Source organism: Battus philenor, unplaced genomic scaffold (assembly GCF_028537555.1).
Source record: "Battus philenor isolate CCGP_79_NKW_IND1 unplaced genomic scaffold, ilBatPhil1.0.hap1 SCAF_12, whole genome shotgun sequence".
NCBI classification, from domain to species: Eukaryota; Metazoa; Arthropoda; class Insecta; order Lepidoptera; family Papilionidae; genus Battus; species Battus philenor.
The window spans coordinates 14,827,834-14,852,615 of NW_027181674.1; the positions used below are offsets into that span (position 1 = coordinate 14,827,834).

General features: G+C 34.0%; 1 protein-coding gene across 1 annotated transcript; it reads right to left on the bottom strand.

Moving 5' to 3' along the window:
• Window positions 1-20,851: 20,851 nt before the first annotated feature.
• Window positions 20,852-23,155, bottom strand: kek2 (kekkon 2). Its single transcript, XM_068776744.1, has one exon. The coding sequence runs from the start codon at window positions 23,153-23,155 to the stop codon at window positions 20,852-20,854; it is 2,304 nt and encodes a 767-aa protein (XP_068632845.1).
• Between the last annotated feature and the right edge of the window lie 1,627 nt (window positions 23,156-24,782).

The following is a 24,782-nucleotide window of genomic DNA, read 5'->3' on the forward strand; positions in this document are numbered from 1 at the left end:
AAGCATTCGAATTTTGATTTTAGATCATATCATAGTGTGTGTGTGTACGCGCGCGCGTGTTGCGTGTTTGCGTGTGTGCGTGTGTGAGTGTGTGCATGTGTGCGAGTGTGCGTGTGTGCGTGCGTGTGTTTGTTTGTGTGTGTGTGTGTGTGTGGCTGTCGTTGGTATATTTATAATAATTATATTACGTAGTAGCCATTTACATATGTTGTTTTATGTATTTATTTTCCTTCCCAATTTTATTTTTATTATTTTTTTTACTTTATTTAATCCACCTTTATTAATTCATCTCTGCACAGTCCAAACACATAACAGATAGAGATTGCCTTCGTCATTAAGTTCGTCGCTATACATAAAATATATAAAGATAAAAATAAACACAAACAAACTGAATGCACGTATCATCAAAGACCAACGTTTCGCATGTTACATTTGCCAATAATTATAGCCCGTAGCTCGTATGAGAGCCTCGTTGTGTGTAACCTCAACACATCACACGTTAGATCCGATTGATATCCCTCTCTAAAGTCCATTAGCTTTCGTTTATTAAAGCTTCGTAAAGCTCGACAATAGTTTTATCGCAGCAAGAAAGTTAGAACGCAAAGTCGATAATGTGAAATCGTCAGACGCTAATGATTTTACGGGTTATTATGATAGCTTCGAAATTGAGCTTTGGGAAAAGTTGAGTGCTACGTAGATAAAAATTTTCCGGGCATTTTTAGGTTCATTAATATTCATATTAAGGTTTTTGAACACTAATAGACCTCAACAGTTGCTATTTTTAAGTTTATTCATGTCAGCCGTCAGATGCCAACTACAAGTCCTTTCTCGAAAATTGCCACCATGGTCTATATAAGCTCTAGTACTGCTCGTATCTAGACTACCCAGGACCTTATGTCTCTATATCATCGGTCTACCTAGTAAAGGAAGGGAATACCCTCGCCGTTTTATCTTACTCGAGGCAGCTACTTGTATATTAGGACCTTGAATAAGATCTCGCTGTTTTTTGAAAGATGGCGTTGCGGCACTCTGTGCCTGGAATTTCGTACGGTAACAAATCACCAAAGTAGTGCTATATGTAACCACAAATTATAGTACAATAGAGTTTACCACAGTGTCAACTACATATTTATTTGCCGTTTGTTTGTACCATACGCAGTATAGTATAAAATTATTTTACTATTACTTTACTTTTTTTTACTTTTTTACACGTAACTTCTAGAAAGTCATATACATGGTTTTTAAATTGTATATTTTATTTATTTATAATTTATGTTTGCTTTTTTCGGCGTCGTTTCAGCCCTTTGATGCCTAGTGTGTCTCCCTCAAATCTGGAGGGAACTCGAAATGATCTCGTGTTGCTATGGTACAGTGAGGCTGCCGAGGAAGGCACAGCTTCCCTATCCTAAGAGGCAGCTGTGAGTTCTGTAGGAGATCCGGTGTCCTCTCAAAAGGTACTGAAGATGACTTCTATGGGTAGGAATCCCGCATAACCCTGTTTTTCCCTATGACACTCTCTGCTGTTCTTTGACTATCCAGAAGATTTCCCTTCGATACCAAAAATAAGGTATCTCCCTAAGATTTGAAAGGTCTGAAAAAAAGAAGAAATACATTAAATGTAAAAATATACTTAAACGAAATATTTGATCTGTTCGATATAATTAAAAGTCTCAGAGGAAACGCAGAGAAGCAGTTTCATTCTGTGTTAATATTTCCACCGAATATCAAAATTCTTGTATTTCAACTTAATCGTCAGTCATTAATCTACCCCGGACTCCCATTAAACGAAGCAAAGTTTCCAATGAACCTTCCGACTGATATTTTATTCAGAAAATCTCGGCCGAGCAATTCTCATCTACGGCTTCGAATCTCGAGCAAAAATCGATGAAAGACGTTTTGAAGGGTAACTTAATTAGTTCATTATTACTTATATAACTTACAAGTTATTATTAACATCATGAATAAAATACCACCTGGTTATACAACAGATTTTCACCGATAGATTAAACATTATTATAAGTATCATCAGCTGAATGGATGTAGCGTGAAACTGATCACCGTGGCGATGACTGAGGAAGGTCCATGTCTTGCAGGAGGCGACTATAGGCTGATATGAGTGAATGAAAAGTGAATATCATTTCATCGAAAGGTATTTACATCTAGATTTTTCCGACGAACTTAACAACGGTCATGTAGACGTGCTGCGCTGAACTTGCTTGTATGTGAGCTTCGCGCCAGAACTTTAAGGCTATAGCCATTTGTTCTGCCCGGTTTATGGCCCACATACTTCAACTTGATAATCTACTGGGCAGTTTTATCTACAGATCTCCTCAATTCTGTTTGGTTTAAGAATGAAAAAAATTGTTACTTTATTTAATATTTAGGTATTTTTAAATATAACCTTTACACACTTAAAAATGACATGTAGATTTACTTAATCAAATGTTTCGTTTGTAGGGATCTTTAGATAAATAAGATTTTCTGTAACTAGATCTGTGTGCCGCAGTTGTAAAAAGGGGATAAACCTTATTTTCGTTCCCGATTCAAACAAAGTAGGATCTGATTATATGAGACGGTGCGAGTCGCGCTCATTCCTCGACATCTACCCTCATTTACCAACCCTCCGCACTTTCGAGTGCCGCGGCACAGTGTCAAGTGTCAACTGCTTCCTAACTATGTATGTACATACATATATTTAATACACAAAAATTTTTAACATGCTTTCTAACTGAAAAAACGTAAACTTAATTTGTCTTATCGTCCCATAGTCTGAATCTGTGTAAATTCATTAAATGTACAACTATGTATTTATTTGTTTCATAAAAACTGCTTTATATTTTTTTATTATTATTATGGTAATATAACAAATTCACGTTAAATGCATGTTTTAAAAATTCTATGTTAAATAAAAAACATAAATTCTTTCTAAAATGAAAATTCTTTATCGTCCACAAAACGTACTTCTGTAACGCTTATCGACACAGTCGGAATAGTGTTTTTTCGGTATAGCCTTCAAGACCTTCGATTCAGTTTTATCTCCTGAATCAGATACTGAACAGCCAGAAATCGCAAGGAGTCAAATTAGGCGGATATGGTTGTTGCAGTACGATATAAGTCTAGATTTGGCGCTTTTTAAAAAAATGCGCGATTTTGGCACCAATCGCGACTTGTTTTTTAGATAGAGTTTACTATAAATTGAGAGGTACAGGACTGATTGCGTATGCTAGGCTAGCTATATTCGATTAGCGCTGGTTGTTGTTAACCATTCTGGCTTTTAAAGCTTCTTTGGAATCAGGACTCGTGGATCCGAAATCCGTGAGCTAATTATATTTTTCTTATTTTTATCTAGCTACTGGATTGAGTCTTGCGATCGTATTTTTTACTTATCTGAAGTGGCAGCGAATCGAAGGCCTTCGAGGCCGAAAGGTTCTCATGTGGCAACCACGAGTCGTTAGATGGAGTATGAGGACGCCCTCACTAGGTGGACTGACGGTTAAGGTGGCAGGAAGTCTTTGAATGCGGGCAGCGCTGGACCGGTAGTCATCTAGTATAGTATATATCTATGGGAGAAGCCTATTCTTTTCAGTAGATGACTATCAGCTGAAAAGAAGTATAAAAGAATAGGCATTAAATATATACAGAGAGAAAAAAAAAACAGAAGACATTACATTTATCTAAAAAAACCGCATTAGAAAAGAAAACACGTAACGTCTTCCTCTCGGCTAATAGTTGTTTCCGGGTGGGAAATTTAAATTCATTATCCATTTCCTTCCCACGCTCGCTTGCATGATAACAGCGCTGGAACATTACGAAGAAAGCAAAAATAATGACTCGAAGACCTTCATACTTTATTTTCGTTTTTTTTTTCTACTGCTTTGAACTTTTTAATATTTTAAAATCTTTATCTATTTATTTCGGAGGTCATATAATCGGATAAAAATATATATATAATAAAAATCAATGTACTACAAAATAAATATTTTACCCTACATTACCTTGTCCGAATTCCAGTCCGTAGTCCAGGGATGTTCAACACGCGGCCCGTTACACATGTTAATGCCCGCCAAGGAAGTCTAAAATTGAATTAAATAAACTCCACAATAACACATCTTTTAATAGTTTAACAATACCAATTTCTATATATACACTTTATTTGATATAGCCTAAATGATATGAAAATAATCAGTCGACATCATTGCCAAGGATTCTTGTCATTAAAATATTCGTTTATTTAATAATAAGCCTTTTCCATCAATTTACTTTTAATTATGCAAATGGTTGTTCAACAATGTCTTGTAAAAAATCGTCGATAACTTATTTTTTTAAATTTTAAATATCGAACGGTTTCTACAATTTGTATTTTTTTTTCTAATAAGCGAAAGATCAGTCTGTCAGCAATACGCTTATAAAAACAAATGTCCGTTAGACATTATTGTAAAATTAAAATGAATTGATAAATATTTATACCTAAAATACAATACTAGATAATAATTTATTCTTGGAAGCATGTTACAATCCGTAATAAATTTGTTAAATAATTTTAAGCTAGTTCTACGAATCTATTTAATGGGCTGTTAAATATTCTTGTTATAAATTTCAAACTATAATATTATGAGAATTGATAAATAAACATATAATTTGGAACTTTTTAATTATACATAATATGATACGAATACAAAAGCTATTTCAATTATATTTACAAAGTACATTTGTTCAAAGGTCGACATGAAAACTGATCATGCGTGCCATGTGCCATATCATCGGTCCATTAAATGTGTTTGTTTGTGTGGCAACAAGAATATCCAGTATATAAAGAAAAATCTTAAATCGTTACATTTTATAAAGAGGAACCGTTACAATAAATTGAACAATTTATAAAAGTTGAACCCGAGTACAATACAGAGCTTAATTAACATTAAAATGATTTTAAATGTTAATTTATTAATAGAACTTTCTGTTCAGGAACATTCCAGAAACATTGTTCAGTTTCATAAGAAAACTAAATATAAATCGTGATTTTTAAAAAGAGAATATTTGAGCGGAATTCTTTAAGAGATATAACATCGTAGTTTTTTTTTTACTCTATTTGTTAGAAAAGTTTTAGCTCAACGGTTGAGTGAGGATATTTAAAATCGCAAGTCCAGGGTTATTTTCTCGACAATTGACATACTTTGTGTCTTTATACGATTATTTAATGGAATCAAGCGTTACTTCGCGGAAGTCCATCCTAAGTAAGAAAAGGACCAATATTTAGCCACTTCCGCACATGCAGTGGTAGTCGTGCAATAAAGTGCACCGCCCGCCAGCCCGCTGACAAATGCGTATGCGGCAAACAATGCGAATCACACAACCGCCACCACCAAATTACTCAACACGTGTTTCACCCTTCCACGGGGCATCTTCAGGAGCTATGTTACACCGATTAGTGCCAAACACAGAGTCTGTGTTACGCATGCATTTCATTGCACGACTACCACTGCATGTGCGGAAGTGGCTAAATATTAGTCCTTTTCTTATTTATACGATTAGTAACGTACACAGTAGTAACTATGTGATATTCATAAATGGTTCAACCGATGACTTCCTGCGACTTTAAGTATGTCGGTCCACTTAGACCCTACCGACGCCGTGTCTGCCGGCTAGGTTCGGAACCTTCCGGTTCCAACGGCCTTCGGTTGCGTAGGCAATGTGCTCCACCCGCTGCCATTTCAGACGAGCAATTCTTCAGAGCTCATAAATAACAAAAAGACATTATTTATTGTTTGCTATGCATTTATTTCTAGCAACCAATCATCATATTTACAATTTTTTTTTAATTAAGCTACTCGAATATGTCTTGTTGTGCAACTGAAAAAAACTGAATGAGTCTGTGCTATTTTCGTACTGAAGGTGAATCTTAAGTGCCTGTGACAATACAATGGCATGTTGCTAGTGTTTTGTTTACATTTTGGAACGGTCGAAAGAGATCGAGAAACAAATATAATACATTTTTAAAGTTTGCTCATTTGAACATTGTAATAAGTAAAATAAGTATATTTAAATAGTATACTAAGTAACTAACTAATAAGTATATTTAAATAGTACTTCGTAAGAACAATAAACTTATTTATGTTATGGACATTGTTGTTTTTTTAAATAAAAAATCATATTCTGTTATTTAATTATGTTTTTCTGGCAATAAATGTCTCAGACATAACTCGCATTTATATTCAGTGAAAAATCTATACAAATATAAGAAATTGGAGTGTCTGTTTGTTATATTAAAATAACTGTTTTTACTACATATATATATATATATATATATATATATATATATACAGCGCAAATAACAAAATCACATTTTTAAAATTTTTTGTCAATCTGATTGATCTGGCTAATCTCTGAATTGGCTGGACCAATTTTGACGGAACTTATACTGGAAGATAGCTGATGTAATAAGGAGTTACTTAAGCTATTATTATTTATTATTTTAGAAAGATTCTAAAATGATTAAAATTGACAATTTCTTGTAAACATTCCTCGCGGACAGTGTCGCGGACACAGCTTACTAGCTGTTTATATAAAAATAATACTTTTTTGATTCAAATCCAATTTAAAAGTAATGGTATAAAAGTTTAATTTTTACTTTCAATATATGAAAAACCAGTGTAACGGATTTATAATGTAATAATATCGTATATACTGTTTTAATAATTTAGTAAATTAAATGTTTTAATCTTAAATAATATATATGAAAAATAAAATACATAAAAATTATATTACGTACACACTTTTATTTTTGTTATTGAACACACGTTATCATATTTATTTTAAGTTTAAATATAGAATATCACCATCGCCATTATATTTAAAAAAAAATGATATAACAAGACGACATGTAAATACGAAGATTTTTCCACGAACACGGAGATACTGGTAAATTTATATTTACACTTTTCGTCTCTCCGTTCAAATCACTTAGTTAACAAGGGTTTATCTTCGTGTAGAAAAAATTGTGACTATTTATAAGTCGTAAATCTTTCCAAAATTGAATTGATGAGATTAAAAATTATGATTTAATATGCTATTTTAAGGCTGTCCTACCGATCGTAGATACCGGATTCGATTCCTTGGGTACAATCTGATATAATTGATATTTTATATATTAATTGTATAGGATATCCACTGTTCTGAAAACAAGTTTTCAGAGCGACTGCAGCGCCCTCAACCATACCAATAATACCACACAATGATCGCCAACCCGACTGCCAAACGCGGATGTTATAAATATATTGGTGAGGCCTATGCCTTGCAGTAGGACTCTTTGGACTTAAACAACGAACAAATATATCCAACATAAAAATTTACCCAAATAATTATTTAAAGTTTTTAAACATAGAAGATTTATTATTTTTAATTATAATATTTTTTTTGGTTTCAGATATTGCGTGCTGCTTTTAACGAGGTACGAATACCTTGATGCGACATGAAGATCAAAAAGGCTGTAGACGTAAGGCTCATCGCTTTATATACGACCTGCGTGCACGTCGCAGTGCGTTTTGTAAATGGAAGAACGGAAAACGATTCGTAGAATGCACTGAAAAATATCTAAAATTAATTCCATACTCGTTAGACAGTGAAACTCAAGATTCGGACCCCACAGGGAACGATTAATAGTTACTTTCAAAGGAGACTTTCTACAATCGCCACGCCACAGCATTTTTGTGCTATATACCATGAATCCTTGGGGATATCTACATAGATGTCTTTGCGGGAGGCTTATGCCTTGCAGTGAACGATGAAACTTTTTTAAGTCCATCCCTCATAGTTTGAGGTCTTTTTTAAATATTACTTTTATACATATATATATATATATATATATATATATATATATATATATATATATATATATATATATATATATTACGAAGACGTTGGTGCCAAAAAACTTAGTACATTGTGCAATCTAACTTTTACGAACTCTGACAATTAATTCAATAAGTTTTTTTAATTATACTCTACTTTTTGCCGTTATACTATTTCAATTATTCCGGTTTTCAATGCTTCCGGAAAATTTTATGTGTTGAATACATATTTCAAACATGGGGAAGGCCTATGTCCATTGGTAAATGACCTTCGTTACACAGAAATTGCTGCAGCCTATAGCGTGTGAACTTGTTTGCGAGCAGTGGTACTTCTATATAATTATTAACATTGAAGGGGTGAAATTGATTTAGAATAAGGAATAAATAATGTTCATTTTATTAACACATTTACCTTATTTTTTACAGTATTATGTAAATAAAGATGAATTAACACTTATTAATAACGATAAAAATACGTTGTAAAAATGAAAGTGCAAGGAAATCTATATACAGAGATATGAGAAATTTCTTACGAGATTTTTTGAAAGAATTTACATTTAATAAACAAATTCACCACACTTTTTTATCACAGTATTATGTCAATTATTGTAAACATAAACATGACAATGAAAAACGACTAAAATATATTTACAATTCTGTGTAAATTGACGAATTTATGAAAGTAACAAAACAGACAAACTCTATCCTTGCGAATGGTAATTTACTTGTCTCCCGCTTTCTAGATGAGTCCTATGAATTCCTCCGACAGAACCACCCTCCCAGAGGGTCGTGGCGCCGTCACAGCTAAGTGGTTATGTGACGCGAGTGATGGAGTGTTTTCATGCCCGCCCGCCTTAGAGTATTCTTAACAACCTCTACCCTCGACTTTACGCGAGCTTGGAATGTATACGAATTCATACATAGTTATATGTACATTATGTGTGCAATAATGTATTTTTAAAACCTTTCTGTATAGCGAACACGTGAAGAATCTTTAATTCCAAATTTGAAAAACTTTGTACATAAAATGTTTGGGAATAGTTGGCTTTAAAAAGGTGAATTCATTCGACATCAATTACTATATCATATACAATACTAAAAAATCAATGTTTTCAAAAATAACAGTTTTACCTATTTTAAGTTGGTTGAAACTCGTGAAATTTGCGTCGTTGACTCATTCACATGATTGGTATTGTAAGGTACACATGGAAAAATGTTTTTACGACCGAGGGTTGGGGATTGGGAAACGCAGACTCACCAAAAATATTCCTTTTTAATGTCTTAGTCTTTTGGCAACTAAACTGGCAACGATTTTGCCCACAGCAGCACTTCCACTACAAAACGAAGCCTTCACCACAAGTGTCCATTATCTGACAGGGTTCTGGCAGGGATTCTACCAACTAACAGCAGCACTTTCTCTACTGTTCTCTTTATTATGAGTCTTCTTGTTCTTCACTTCAGAATGTAGACTCACTTAGAATGCCTCCAGTATCGGCTTTTATTCACAATATTGAATCGGGCATTTTAGTATGCAATAGTTTTGATATTTGAAAATTTTAAATTAAATATATTGTCAATTTTCTTACAAACCAGCTGTAGTATTAAACCTCTGCAGCCGTTACAAAACTATAATTTGGATACTCCTTCTAATGGATTTTGGTCATACAAACTTTCTTCTTGAATCACAGCGTTCCGAGCCAGTGGTAAGCTTACTCCTTAGGTTATTAATAATCGACAATTCAAAAGTGTAAATGACTGCTCGAATAAAGGTATTTTTATTCTGAAAAAAAAATAACGTGATAATAATATAGTGAGAAAAAGCATTTTCTGAATTCGGATTACTGCTTTAATTATCTGTTTATTTAAACTTATGAAAGCCATAAATTATTGGCCTGTACACATTCTAATAGAAAAATTAATTAATGTAACATAATTTACAGTGATAACTACATCACTGTGTACACTTTTTTCCACGTTCAACCTCTGTTGTCTATTGCCAATCTAAATAAAGGAGAATTAGTTGTTCACATTTTTGTTTTTTTTTTACCAAACTTAACTTCTTTTTTTTTTTATTTCGTCATTAATCAAGCTACCGGTTAATTGTTTTGCTTACATTTTATAAGGTCCGAACCGGCCGCAACTAATTCGACTCCAGTATCGTTTGCTTTCTCAACTCCTTTGCCCAGGTGCAATGAGCTGCCGTTCTTGACCAGAACTTCAAGAACTATTTTGTCTATGAGGACGAGGAGATGTTGCCTAAGCTCATCATCAGAGAGAGCCTCCGTTATAAATTCCAGTTTCCGGTTAACAGCCGTAATTAAAATATTATAATAGCTTAATAGTAAAGACTGTGTATAAGTAATCTTTATTCTTTTGTAAGAAAAGGACCAATATTTAACCACTTCCGCACATGCACGTGGTAGTCGTGCAACAACGTCGTGATAAACGCGTATGCGGCAAACAATGCGAATTACACAACTGCCACCGTTAAACCACTCAACATGTGTTTCATCCCTCCACGGGGCATCTTCAGGAGTTATGTTACACCGATTAGTGCCAAACACAGAGTCCTGCTCTGTGTCTCATTTATCAGCGGGCTGGCGGGCGGTGCACTTTGTTGTACGACTACCACTGCATATATGGAAGTGGCTAAATATTGGTCCTTTTCTTACTTAGGATGGACTTCCGCAAGGTAACGCTTGATTCCATTAAATTTATTTTAAAGTAGTATGAGCTACCCTATGTTATGAAAATAATTTAAGTGTAATAAAGTAGGTGTTAATTACGAATTGTCCAATTAGCACGCAGAATAGTTAGCCGATGTAGCCTTAGGGATCTGCGGTGTCCATTGACGGGAGAACGTAAGGTTGGATGTCCAACCACAAAGTAGACAAAGCGAATAATATATGTTTGTAGACGTATTCGCTATTACCCGCTTCATCTTCACTAAGTAGGAAATTAATAAAAGAAAAGATCATAAGCCTATGTTCAACGGTGAAAGCCTTACGGATGAAATGATGACGAAATGTAAATATTTAGGTTAAGTTCATTATAAGGTGCAATTAAAATGAACATATTGTATGTACGAGCTCATTCTGTATGATTTCAAAATGAAAACTGGACTTTTTAATACAGGTCTTTAAGAGTACTGAAATTTTTATTTATGTAGTCAGGAAGTATTGCCTCGAAAATTTACTGATTGTGACTATAAAATTCTTCGGAGGCCTATCAGCTGCTCAGGCCAAATACATTCGACACTCGACACAAACCTTCACGCGTTCTACGCTGCAAAAGATAAGAAGAGGTAACTATGCTTTTCACGACTGATCATGGCTTTCAGCAGGACAAAGAAGCAAGGAGGAGAACGTGGGAAGATAGGAATATATTATGTATTTTATGCTGTAGTTTGTTCAATGAGAAATCATATTTTATATTAGTCTCAAAATTCCTATTAATTATATTATAAAACATGAACTTGAATTATTTTTTCGAATAAGCGTTTAAATAATTTAAATGTAAAAGCTCGCATGTAGTAGTCAATGTTTTTCATAACCCGTTGAATTTTAAAAAAATAAATCAGTTAAATTTCAGTGAAAATCTTGAGAAAGATCAAAAGATACATAACCGTAGACATAAAATTTAAATAATGTTTGTTTGTGAACAAACCGCGTAAAAGCTACTTAGCAGAAATAGATATGTTTTCAGCTGTAGGAAGAATTATGATTCGGCATTGTATTCAGAAAATACATCTTTTAATTCCAAAAAATATTTGTGAAAAATTACTGAATATTTCTTCCATTTTGCATCACACAATTTATTTAATTTCTTTATATTTATATGTATGTACTTATAAACATATATAGATATAAGTAAGAAAAGGATCAATATTTAGCCACTTCCGCACATGCAGTGGTAGTCGTGCAATAAAGTGCACCGCCCGCCAGCCCGCTGATAAATGCGTATGCGGCAAACAATGCGAATCACACAACCGCCACCGCCAAATCACTCAACACGTGTTTCACGGGGCATCTTCAAGAGTTAAGTTACACCGATTAGTGCCAAACACAGATTCAGTCAGTCAAGTCGGAATCTGCATGTGCGGAAGTGGTTAAATATTGGTCCTTTTCTTACCTAGGATGGACTTCCGCGAGGTAACGCCTGATTCCATTAAATATATATAGATATGTAGAAATAAATTTATTATTTGTATTTTTGAGTAAAATATTTACTTATTATTATTATTGTTGTTGTTGTTGTTGTTATTGTTGTTTTTTTTGTCGTTATTATTATTATTATTATTTGGTTTTAATTCTAGGATCAGACTATCACCACGTTCACCACGATTACTAGTCCTGCGCTGCACGCATCCAGCGTCTTTACGCGACCTTAATTATATCGTTCCACCTAGAGAGGCCTGCCCACACCGCGTCCACTGGCTTCTGGTCGCCACTCTAGAACCTTTTATCGCCAACGGCTATTGGTTGCACGAGTGTGTGTGGATGTGCCCACTGCCACTTTAGATGAGCAGTTCTTCGAGCTACGTCGGTGATCTTGATTCTTCAGCGGATCTATTCATTTCTGATTCGATCTCACAGCAAATGTCCAAGCATAGCCCTCTTCATCGCTCTCCAGGTGACCTTGATTCTTCATATGACGCCTATTGTAAGTGACCACGTCTCGGATCCGTATGTCTTCAAACATTGCGGACGAAAGAGTTTTCGTAACTTTCCGAACGCTGTCCAATCGAGGTGGATGATTATTTAAATAAAACAAATTAGTAATATTGTTGTAATAGACACTATTACTTCGTGATATAACTTCGTGTACTAAATACGTTTATGGTTTCCGATAGACTTCTTTATTTCAATGTTTAACCAGAAATATATTTTTGGCAGCCTCCTTGGGAGTCACTTAAGGCGTCAGATCTACCCGCGGCGAGAAATCTATTCTCGTGAAAAGAAATGTGTGCCATTTCCCGGGCATCGGCGGCGTCTCGGAAGAACAATAGATACATTAGCGCTCGAAACGGTTTCCGTGCCAAAATAACTACTGCATTGTCGTCAAGGGCTGACTTCGAATTCGTGTTCGTATAAAAAACAATCATTCATTTCTGTCATTTATCAAGATTAATGTAAAGTGTATTGTACCATTATTTAATAAAAGATTTAAAATCACTTATCCCTCATTCAAGAGATAAATTAAAAAAAAGAAGTTTAATTTAAAAAATAAAAATAAATTATTTTTATTTAACGTAATAACTTTAAACAGAACCTACTTTATTATTTTTATTTTTCAATATATTTTAATTTTGACCCGACACTGCTTCGAAAGGTATTGTAATTGCGGAGAAAAATCAGGAAGAAATTCCACAACAACACATCTTTTAATAAAGTTTAACACAGATTTATACATAAACACTTTGCCGGATGTAGCCTAAATGAAATCAAAATAGGCGACATCACTGCCAAGGATTCCTGTCATAATAATATTCGTTTATTGAATAATTAGCTTTTTCTTTCAATTTTTTTTAATATGTGCTTTAAATTGTAAAGGTTGCGGAAGTAGCTGGAACAGCGCAAGATGAGTCATGGTTGCGTGACCTATAACTTGCAGTGCTATTAAGTAGTATTAGACCACTTATATTCTTCCAATAGGATAGCTTGAAAACGGCGATAATCGTACAAGGCATAATATCAATTAACTTTTATATAATTGTTAATGTAATGAGCTACAAATAAATTCCACATGAGATTATTAAAATTGCTCCTCACGATTCGAGTGCCTGAGTTAGTGTAGACACGAAAATTAATTTTCTAATTGATCCATACGTATTTACGTTCGGAGTTAGACTATAATTTCATTAGTCTAACGAGGATGTCTGCTCGGACGTGGGACGTGGAATAGAAATAGGAAAAATAAAGTAGGCATACATTCCCGCTTTGCCGGCACGAATTGAATAAATATTTCTCATTTTGAAATAAAACTATTATTCGATTATTTATCTTTGAATTTTATATTATTTTATTTAGCTTCGCCAACAGCATGGCATTATATAAAAATATTTATTTTTATGTACACACACACACATGCACATACATATGTGGGCGTATCTGTGTGTGTGTGCGTGTGCGTGTGCATGTGAGTGTGCGTGTGCGTGTGCCTGTGCGAGCGCGTATGCGTATGCGTATGCGTATGCGTGGGCGTGTGCGTGCGCGTATGCGATGCGTGGGCGTGCGCGTGTGCGTATGCGTATGCGTATGCGTGGGCGTGCGCGTGTGCGTGTGTGTGTGCGTGTACGTGTACGTGTGCGTTAGCGTGTGCGTGTGCGTGTCGCTTCCAGTGACTTCCCAGGATCTTAACTATAAGTAATACATATTTAAATATTAAAATACATATAATGTATATTTGCATTTTTAGACTAAATAATAATAATAATAAGTTTGAGCTTTACTTAAGTTATATTTTTATTATGTTCGAATTTTAATTTTCAGACCATAAAGGCTTACTTCAAGTCATGGTACCAAAGATGTCAATAAGGGGGATATATCATAATTGTCTCTATTGGGGGCCGGCTTACGTGTGTAGTGTGGTATTATGCAGAATATGCTGCTGGTTGTCTTTTGAATTTTTTTTTGAGCAGTGGCAATCTTATATAATGAATACATAAACTGTGAATCATATGAAACTGTATCCCGGGTATCGAACCCGCGATCGCAAGTCTCAGTTCTTTACCGTTGGGCTATCACTGCTAAATTTCATTTGACTGTTCAAATTTATTAGATGGATATTAAAGAAGTCAAATGCTAGATTTACATAAAATATTTTATGTTTCTCTTATATAAATATTTACTAGCCAATACAATCGCGAACTGAGATATAAGTAAACAGTACCCAAGTACTCAGGGGCAGCGGAAATAATAAATAATACATTAATAGATAACTTAATTTTAGAAATGGGGCGTTGCTAGGCAAAACCCTCTGTATCTACACGATAGGGGAGTTAATATGTTGCCGAAAATCATGTATTTTTAGAAAGAATGCCCGGGTTCGTACATTATAATTCCATTTTTATACACCGTCATTTCAAAAATAGAATGGCGTAACGAAATATATTCGATTTGAAAATTTGAAAATCCTAACCTAACCTAACCTAACTTTTATACTTACAGTCTAGCGCGAAGAAGTGGGAGGTCTCACATCTAAGAGGCACTTTTTGTTTTCTTACCAAGATCTACCTAATAGATCTGCTACAAAAAACAGTGAGAATATACACACATTTCCTTGAATATACGAACACTTGAACACACATGCGTACACTTGAGCGCGAGCCCAACCACACGTACGAAACTTTTTCTTGATCGTTTTTATATTGTGAAATCTTATTAAATATTTTTAGATGTTACATTATGAAAAATGAGTATTTACTTTTTGAGCAGTAAAAACCAAATACTAAATATTATAGTTACTATATTGGAACTTCTTTCCGAAAAAGCCTACAAGGGTTGGCTATGAATGTCAATAGTAAGAATTATCGACGCATGGTTACGGATTTTTTTTTGCCGAATTTGTAAACTTATTTTCTTTTCACCCAGTGGGCGCACTGACATAGGCTTCTCCGCAATATTGCCACGATGTCGTCAGTTCACCAAGTGGGAGGCCTACCCACGCCGCGTCTCCCAGTTCGTGGTAGCCACTCGAGAACCTTTCAAGTTGTACTTAAGTAAACTAAATATTTACATAAGCATAATAAAATAAAACAATATATGCCATTTAGTTTTAATACCACAAATTATAAACTGTTTTCGTTTTTGTATTATTTTTCCTTGTATACATAATACATATGTTATACATACATTTACATTCGTGAATATATTTGTGGGTAAAATAATAAGTTATATATATTCGAAATTAGAACATTCATTAGAAAAAAAACGTCTTAGTTTTTGCAAGAGTGAGACAAGAATAAATCTTGTTTGAACAATTAAAAATGCTTCAAATATTCCGAAACACTAAAACTGTGTACCCGCTTTAATTAGAAAAATAAATTGTAGTTTGATTCGTTTTGATATGAAATATAGGATAGCGGTAATTCGATTTTCAAATTATCTTTTTATATACAGGCTGATTAATTATTGATGTAAAAGCTTTAGTCAGGTAAATGTATATATAGCTCATGTTGTCAATTAAAATTGTATGGTATACACTATACTAATCAATGGTCTCAGAAATAGTAAATAATATAATGATAATCTAGTAGGAGAAAGAGTTTCCAAAATGCCTATGTTTACATATTAAAATTAATTATATTTTACATTCTGTCCCTGTAGATATTGTACTGTCAGAAGAGATGTTTCGTATTTCAATAGCATAAATATATCTCTTAAATAAGAGCGATCACTTTATACAGGGTGATTGGAATTAGTTTTATTAATAATTTATGGTCGGCAAAAAAGCGAAGAAGTGGTCGAAGATGAAACCCACAGAATTTGTACAGTACCCGGCGATGAATATTGCACATCGACCTTTGGAAAGAGACAATCGGTTAATTTCGGCTTCGTAGAGCGTTATCTCTGTCGCACGAAATACAAACAATCCGGTATCTATTAGGAGCTGTTACAACAAGTATCATTTGCTTTACTGATATTTATTTTTATGTTTTGTATAAAATACACCAATTTTTGTTTAACATGTTCACATTATGTTTACGTATTTAATTATTTAGTAAAATTACAACTGTACATAATAAACGCCATTATACCTATTGTTAAAATGAGACGTTGTAATAAAAAATGAAAATAATATGGTAAAATTGAAGTAACTGAGAATTATAATAAAGATATGATTCGAATGCCGATTTTAATTCTGACGTCATTAGTACAATTTACGCTACCATTGCGACCGGGTCGAAATTGTGAACAGTCTTAATAACGAGCCACGATCCAGCAACGAAGAAGCAACCACCAAACACTAGTTTGTTTTTTTTATTTTGTGACCATTTTCTCTCTGTATCTCTCTCTTTCTACATATATAAATAAATAAATATACACACACACCTATATATATATATATATGAATATATATATATATAGGTGTGTGGGTGTGTGTGTGTGTAAATATATATATATACAGTTGAGTTACACTGTCAGTTGTAGACATTTTATACTGATAAAACTTTTCATGGATTAACATTTTGTATAACTCTCTCTTCTGTTCATATATTAAGTTTAGTCATTATTTCCTTAGCTGTTTCACAATTTTCTATTAAAGTGATTTGCTTGAGTTCCATTGAAGATGTAATGTAAAAAAATGTAAAAATAATAATGAACATCGCCATGCCATCATTCTTTGTCCATTTGAATGGACAAAGAATGATGGCATGCCTAAACTGTCTGAAAATAGTGTTGACACTATTTTCAGACAGTTTAGGCACTGAAATATCAATCCCTTTTGCTTTCAGGGCACATTTTATCTGGAACTTCTATTGTATGAAGTTATTCCCATCAAATTTATCCATGTTTATAGACCGCATGGAATCCATTTTGAGGTTATTTCTTCAAGGAAAAAAACGATTGTAACTTTATCTTTGCTATTTTCTTCTATATTTCAATTGTAGAACTTTCTGGGCCCATAACCTATACGGTTATAGAATATGTATTTATTAAACAATAGTAATGATTTCAAATAGAACTTTTTTTATTAAAGTATAACAGATACAGCAAGAACAACGCAGTTACGTGTACAAAGAAATTCATGCACAGTGTTGCCGCATAGTTAAATTTTCAGGAACAAACAATAACTATATACTGTATTACTCAACAATTTACATATACCTTTATTTCAGATTGTACAAATTAAACTATGAGGTTGTTCAAAACGGTTATAAAGTTGTTAATACTTACTCACTGCCTTATTACTTCAAACGACTTTTTTCAAATAAAACAATTAATATAATAATCAGTTGTTACTTTTCGTGTAACATACTTATGAATTTGGAAAGTGATAAGAACTTTATTTTTTCTGTTCCATGATGTCAATTCGAAACATCGATCTGTTTTTGTAAAACTTCAAGAATTTTTAACAACTGTTACATTTCTAACACATCTTTCCGGATCATTAAAACTTTATTACAAATTTTATCTGCAATTGTAATATGGCTAGTTGAAGTATGTTTGCCATAAAAGTTTAGTTACTATATCTCTTGGTATAGGAAATTGACTGATTTTTTTCTATGTGATAGTTGTGTGATAGATTCAAATAGTTTTAAGTTTCGTTACAGTAAAGAAGAGGATTATGTACGATATTCAAGTAAAGGTGATAGAAAAAATTTGAGCAAGTTATGATATAGGATTGCGAATAACAGAAGTGTACAAAGAGTTAAGATTTAAATTGAGAAGAAGAAATACTGAATAAAAAGTAGTGGAGGTGTTTTTTTTTAAATAAAATCACAAACATAAAAATACATTTTTATACCAAATTCATGCACGCCTACAAATGTTTTCACTAAATTTTTACGTCGTGATATCATTGTGCTATTAGTTTTGAGAAAATCTATCCAGTCCTTTGTATATAAAATTTAAAGTCAATTTTGATATTGTATTACATACAAAACATTTTTTTACATTTACCGTCTTTCTGTGCGATTTATTTGTAATTTGAATTCTCAGCATTTCATTTGTATGAATTTGTTTTGTATTTAATACTTTTGACATTTGAAACGAGTTCAGATTTGTTTACATTGCTGTAGTATTTTGTGGTACTTTGAAAAAGAACTTTAAACTTCTATAAAAATAAAAAAACCAAGACGTGATTACAAATTAATTTCTTTAGTTAACCGTTCTGTTCGTAAGATTATCAAGTATCCCATACCTACAATACTACAACAATGCAATATTCCTATAACAATAGACCAGGAACCATATGAGTCCTATATGAAATCGATCGACTTATAAATAGATTTAATTATTGCTAAGTCGCATTATGAAAAGGAATAGAATCATTTCATACGTTTATAAAAGATGACACGTGTCGTTACATCTTAAGTTTCCCTGTTACCGCGTTTCATTAGCATTTATTTCTGACATAACTTTCAAGGAATAAGTGTTTACTTAGAATCGGTAAGTGTAGTTTGCGTGCCAAACGAACTTAGGCTTCCATAACTTAAACTTGGAATTCTTCGTGTTAGAACCGATAACTACATTTGTTCTAGATTCATTATTGGATATTAACACGCTAATATGAAATCTTAATCATAGCTTGAAAGCTAGATTTTAAAAAAAAAATTAAGTTGTTAATGAGCATATTTCATTTATTACACTTACAAATTCCTTGTTAGTTTGTCATGAAATAAAGGCTATATAAACACTCAATACATGCGTAGGGAGATACCCTGATATAAATTTAATTTAAAAATATTCACTAATCGATTCATTAGAATCGTTTCTAATATATACATATAATATACAGGTTTTATATGTACATGTAATCTTTCAATCGGTACTTTTACCGTAGAATGTTGATGAGGAAAATGTAACATGTATGGTGGGACATAATGAGACCAAGATTTTAAATATCAAAGTTTTGTTATACACTGCAAAAACGAAAATTTAAATACTTGTGCTAAGATTTAGAAAGGAAGGTAATAAAATAATTTTTTATTATAATTTTAATGATATTCAATGTATAAAAGGCTTTGACATTTGTTAATTTAAACAATTGTAATAGAGAATTAAGAAAAATTGAATTTGATAAACAAAAAAATTGTTTTCGATGCAGAACTAGATATACTGGAGGGTCGTGTTTTGACATGTATGCAATTGGTGGAACATTATATATTTCAACTTGATAGTGCAGGCCTGTTGGTGAAGTTTTACCCAAGTAATATAGTAATTTGTCAATGATCCTAATACCAAGAAGTTTTTATGAGCAAATACACAAAATAAAAAAACGACTTATTGGATGTTCCATAACTATCTTAAAGTTTATGTAAAGTACCTTAGAATCGTTAGGTATTCTTATTTATAATTTACTTGTGCTATTCAAATAAAAATTTAGTTACAATTTTAGTTTTAACCTTAAGTAAAACCTATGTCTACACTTGGCACTTTATTAAAAGAACAAACATAAAAATAATACACTAGAAACATTTATAAATAATCATGTTTATGTCATTTATATGCGAGTAAACAAAATATTTTATAAAAAAATTAATAATACGATTTTACTTTTGACCCTTCGTACATTGGTTCTCCTATCCAGATGTTAAAATTCTTCCTAGATGCTTAAAATCATTTTCCTCATTCTTTTCTTATCTCTTGATGAATATTTATTTCTATAACGTATTTCATCTCATAACTCTATAACGACTGCAAAAATATATTAAAGTACATACCTTCCTATGATTTGTGCCGTATTACGAATATAATTTGAATTAATTATTTTACGCTAGGCTTTTTTATATATTTTTTAAAATAATACTAACCGAGATTGATTTTAGAAAAATATAGATCATCTAGAGCATTCAATACTACCAAATTTAAATTAACATGAGCAAATAGGTAATTTAAGACAGTCTATAAAATTGAACAATAATGTATACATAATACTGAAAGGTATATTCTTACAGCGAAGTTGGTGAAAGAGGTTTTTTGTCTCAATCAAAAGTATTGTAAATAGCAACACTGTGTGCTACGGGTTAGGAATCTTAAATAACCTCCTTCCCTTTCCCATTTTTTACCTCCAAAAAAATTAGTATTACTAAACTAAAAATGGTATCTCGTAAACCGTTACGTTGTTTAAAATGTACTGTTTAAAATTACACAATATTATCAACCTATTCACAACGAATTATCTCAACCTATTTACTTAGATGTGCACTGTACATTTAAAAATCGAACATTCGATTTTTTCTTTAACCTAAACGTAAATCTATGCTAAATTCTTACTCAGTCGCTTTATCACACTATTAATGTCTAAAATATTCCATTTTACGTATTCTCGTGTCGACGTCGTCAGATATCGTTAGCGTCGCCAACATAACCCTCATCAGGGCTCTCTGAACAGATATCAGATGCACATTTTGCGTTCGAAACCTGCGGCAAAGGTTTTAGAACACTTTCACTATTGTCTACTGGAATTCGGGCGTCAGTTGTCTGAGTATCCACACATCTGGTTTCAACCTGGTAGCATCTACCAGGAGCTTCCGCCACCCCCAAAGGAACCATCACAGCACACGTTCCTTTAGGACTCACCCAAGATGGACAAGCTTCTTGACTACAACACTGGACAGATTCCGACTTGTATCCTTCTGGTGGCGATGGAACGAATTCTTCATTGTAGTACACCGTGCCATTACCAACGAAAGCAATCTGTCGATTCCTCGGCACGGGATATCCTTCTAAAGTGCGTCTCACGTTATTTGCATTAAATATTTCGAAATTTTGACATGGAGGTGCGGCTGCATTAAATTCGTTATCCTTTGCAAATTTACAAGCGAGTTTCTGACCTTTGGGTCGGTTATGGGGTAGAGTTTGATAGAATGGGCCTATCACAGAGTAGTTTGACATGATTGGTGTACGGCAAGGATGTTTTGGTAGACCGTAGTCGTAAGGATACCCTTCGCTGTCTAAGAAGCATCCGGGATTTAGATGTACATCTGCTGAATGTTGATACATTGCATTCGGGGGTATATTGACGCTGTTTAAGTTCTGCTGGTCCTGCCATGTGACTTGCCTTGGTACAGTGGGCGCTGTGAAAGCGGTTTCTTCCTCGAAAACGTCATTTGCATTCTGCGTTTTGTAAACAGACAGCACTGCGTTCTCGTTCTGAGCGTTGTTAGCAACTGTCTCCGCGTCACTAATTAGGTCGGGATTTCTGTCGACGAAGCCTTTCATGTTATTGCTTTGATACGCTTCACTAGGTTCGTAATCACGATTTGCTTGCACTGTATAATGCAAAGCGTGGTGCGAGTGTGCGTTTACTATAACACTTCCGTTGTTCTTGGGCAGAGAACCATTGCTTCTGCCAGAAGGTATCATTTGATTGCACATCGCCACATCTTTCCCACTCTCCTTCTTTTTTCTACTTCTTGTGTCCGTCTTAAATTTTAGCAACACCACAGCTATAACAGCAATTAATAAAACTATTATTACGAATACTATTGTAATTATTACCACTAGGTGTCTATGTGGGAAGGTCACAACAATAACCACGGGTTCTTCTTTTACTAAAATTCTCAATGTGTAATTCGCTCGAGTCCAACCTGCTGAGTTTTCAGCGACACAAGAATATGTTCCATTGTCATCATTACTTATGTTATATATGAATAGTTCGCTTTTCTTTTCTTCGTTTCCAGTTTCAACATAAAACACATGATGTGGATCGGTAGAGTATGTCGTATAGTTACGTATGATCTGTCCTTGATAAAGCCAATGTATCTTCGCTTCGGGTACTGCCTTTACAATACATTCGAGAGATACGTTGTTACCGGAAAGAGTCTCTAGGAACATGGACGTGGGTGCTAATTTCGGTAAGCAAGCCAAATCAAAACGAGCCACACTTGTTATGGTTCGATTTTGTAAACGTTCGGGTAGAGAACAAATTGGTTCTATGATGTGGGGCATGTTGAAATTTAACAACCAATTATGCAAATCTCTCAAGTGACAGTCGCAATTCCAATGATTATTGTAAAGGTCTATGCCCCGTAGTGTATCTGGGAAAATATTCTCGCCTTGAATGTGAGCAAGTCTGTTTCCATTTAACCTTAGCCATTCCAAATGTTTTAATCCGGCAAAGGCTTCTATTTCTACTGTCTCGATTTTACAACCGATCATTTCTAATGTATTTAAGTATGACAAATGTTGAAAACAATGCGTTCTTATAGTCGTTATTGGGTTATTATTCAGTGAAAGTCTCATTAGTGTCGGAAAGTACATGAAGTTCGGTGATGGGATCACAGTTAAATAGTTATTTGATAGATCAAGTTCAACTAGATTTGCTAAACCTTTAAATGCATGATTATCAATTTTCTGCAATCGACATCTTTGTAGATAGATCTTCTGTAGATCCAAAAGTCCAAGTTTGTGAAATGTCTCCTTAGGAAGTAATTGTAAATCGTTTCCAGTGAAGTCTAAAACTTGAGTTTCACCGTCTAACGAATATGGAATTGATTTTAGATCTTTTTCAGTGCATTCTACGTATCGTTTCCCGTTCTTCCATTTGCAAACGCACTGCGATGGGCACGCTATAACTGGGAGTAGTATGCAGGTCGTACATAAGGCGATGAGCCTTATGTCTACAGCCTTTTTGATCTTCATCTCGGCTCAAGGCATTCGTACCTCATTAAAAGCGGCAAGCAATATCTGAAACAAAGAAAATATTATAATTAAAATTCAAATCATTATTTTATAAATTTTTAAATAAAGAATTAAGTAAATTTTTATACTCGTATTGGATATATCGTTTAATATATTATATTTGTTCGTCATTTCAGTCCAAAGAGGCCTACGGCAAGGCATAGGCCTGCCCCAAAGATATCCAAAACCGCCACGTTTGGCAGACAGATTTGCGAACGTAACATTGTATTATGATATGCAGAAGATGTTGCTGCCCATCCTCTGGTAATTTGTTTATGAGTAGTGACAAACCTATGTAATATTGCACAGAGTATTAATCATATAATATTGTATCCCGAGAATCGAACGCGTGAACTACGATTGCAATTTCCAGTCGTCTGGAATACCACTGCTAACCACGCATATTTATTCAATTTATTAATTTTCTTTAAATATACTACAGAAAGTACAGGCAGTGTAGTGATTACATTATCATTTCAGACTTCTGCTGTTGAACCTAAGGTCAAGGCTATGCCTCCCCTAGATTCGTTCATCAGCATATTTAGACTATCTTAGCAAGTCGACTTTGTGGATTGACCTCCTGCGCCAAACTTTCCAGTCCGAAGTCTCCATTACAGAAGGTTATGGCTCTAGCTGCCACATATTCTACATGCTATGTGGCCAGTCGATTGCCACTACAACCTGCTTATGTCGGATACTTTCAGTCGTCTCCGGATCCCCTCATTCCTGATTCTAGACTTGGCCCGTGACTCGTTGACGCACTCTGAGCTTGCCAGTGATATCCGAGGTGAGAGACGTGTAATTAATTCCCTTCTCATAAGTTGTTTTAAACGAATATATAGGAGCAGGATTCACAACGTATTTATTGGAATCCGGCGTTATTTTGCGGAAGTTCATCCTAAGTAAGAAAAAGACCAATACATAGCTACTTCCGCAGGTTCAGTCGTAGTTGTGCAATAAAGTGCACCGCCCGCCAGTCCGCTGATAAATGCGCATGCGGCAAACAATGCGAATTACACAACTACCACCGTTAATAAAATGGTACTTATCAGCGGGCTGGCGGGCGGTGCACTTTGCTGCACGACTACGACTGCATGTGCGGAAGTGTTTAATTATTGGTCCTTTTCTTACTCACGAGGTATTTAACAAAACATTAAAATCAATTATGCGTTGTAAGATACGTTTTGATTCTGTAAGTTATTACTGGTAACAAATGTAGGTTGTGGTGATTGAAGATTGAATTTTAAGTGTGTTATGGTTTATTACACCGTTAATATTATGCGGTTTTCATTTTAGAAGACCCCACAAAAATGCACTCTTTTTTTTCCATCTCTTAGACAAACGTGTATAACAAAGTAGATAGAACACTACCTTCTCGGCCTATATTAACGTATTGAAAACACTGTGTATTTCCTTTTGAGCCGATTGACGCGCACTGCCTGGCCTATGCCTGATAGGCATGCTCCAAAAACCGAAACCATGGCCAGTCTTGCGACCATCCAATCACTTCGCGCAACCTTAACTATATCGCCATCCACCTACAAAAAAGTCCACCGGCACGTGGTCAATTAAATTTCACAACAATGAC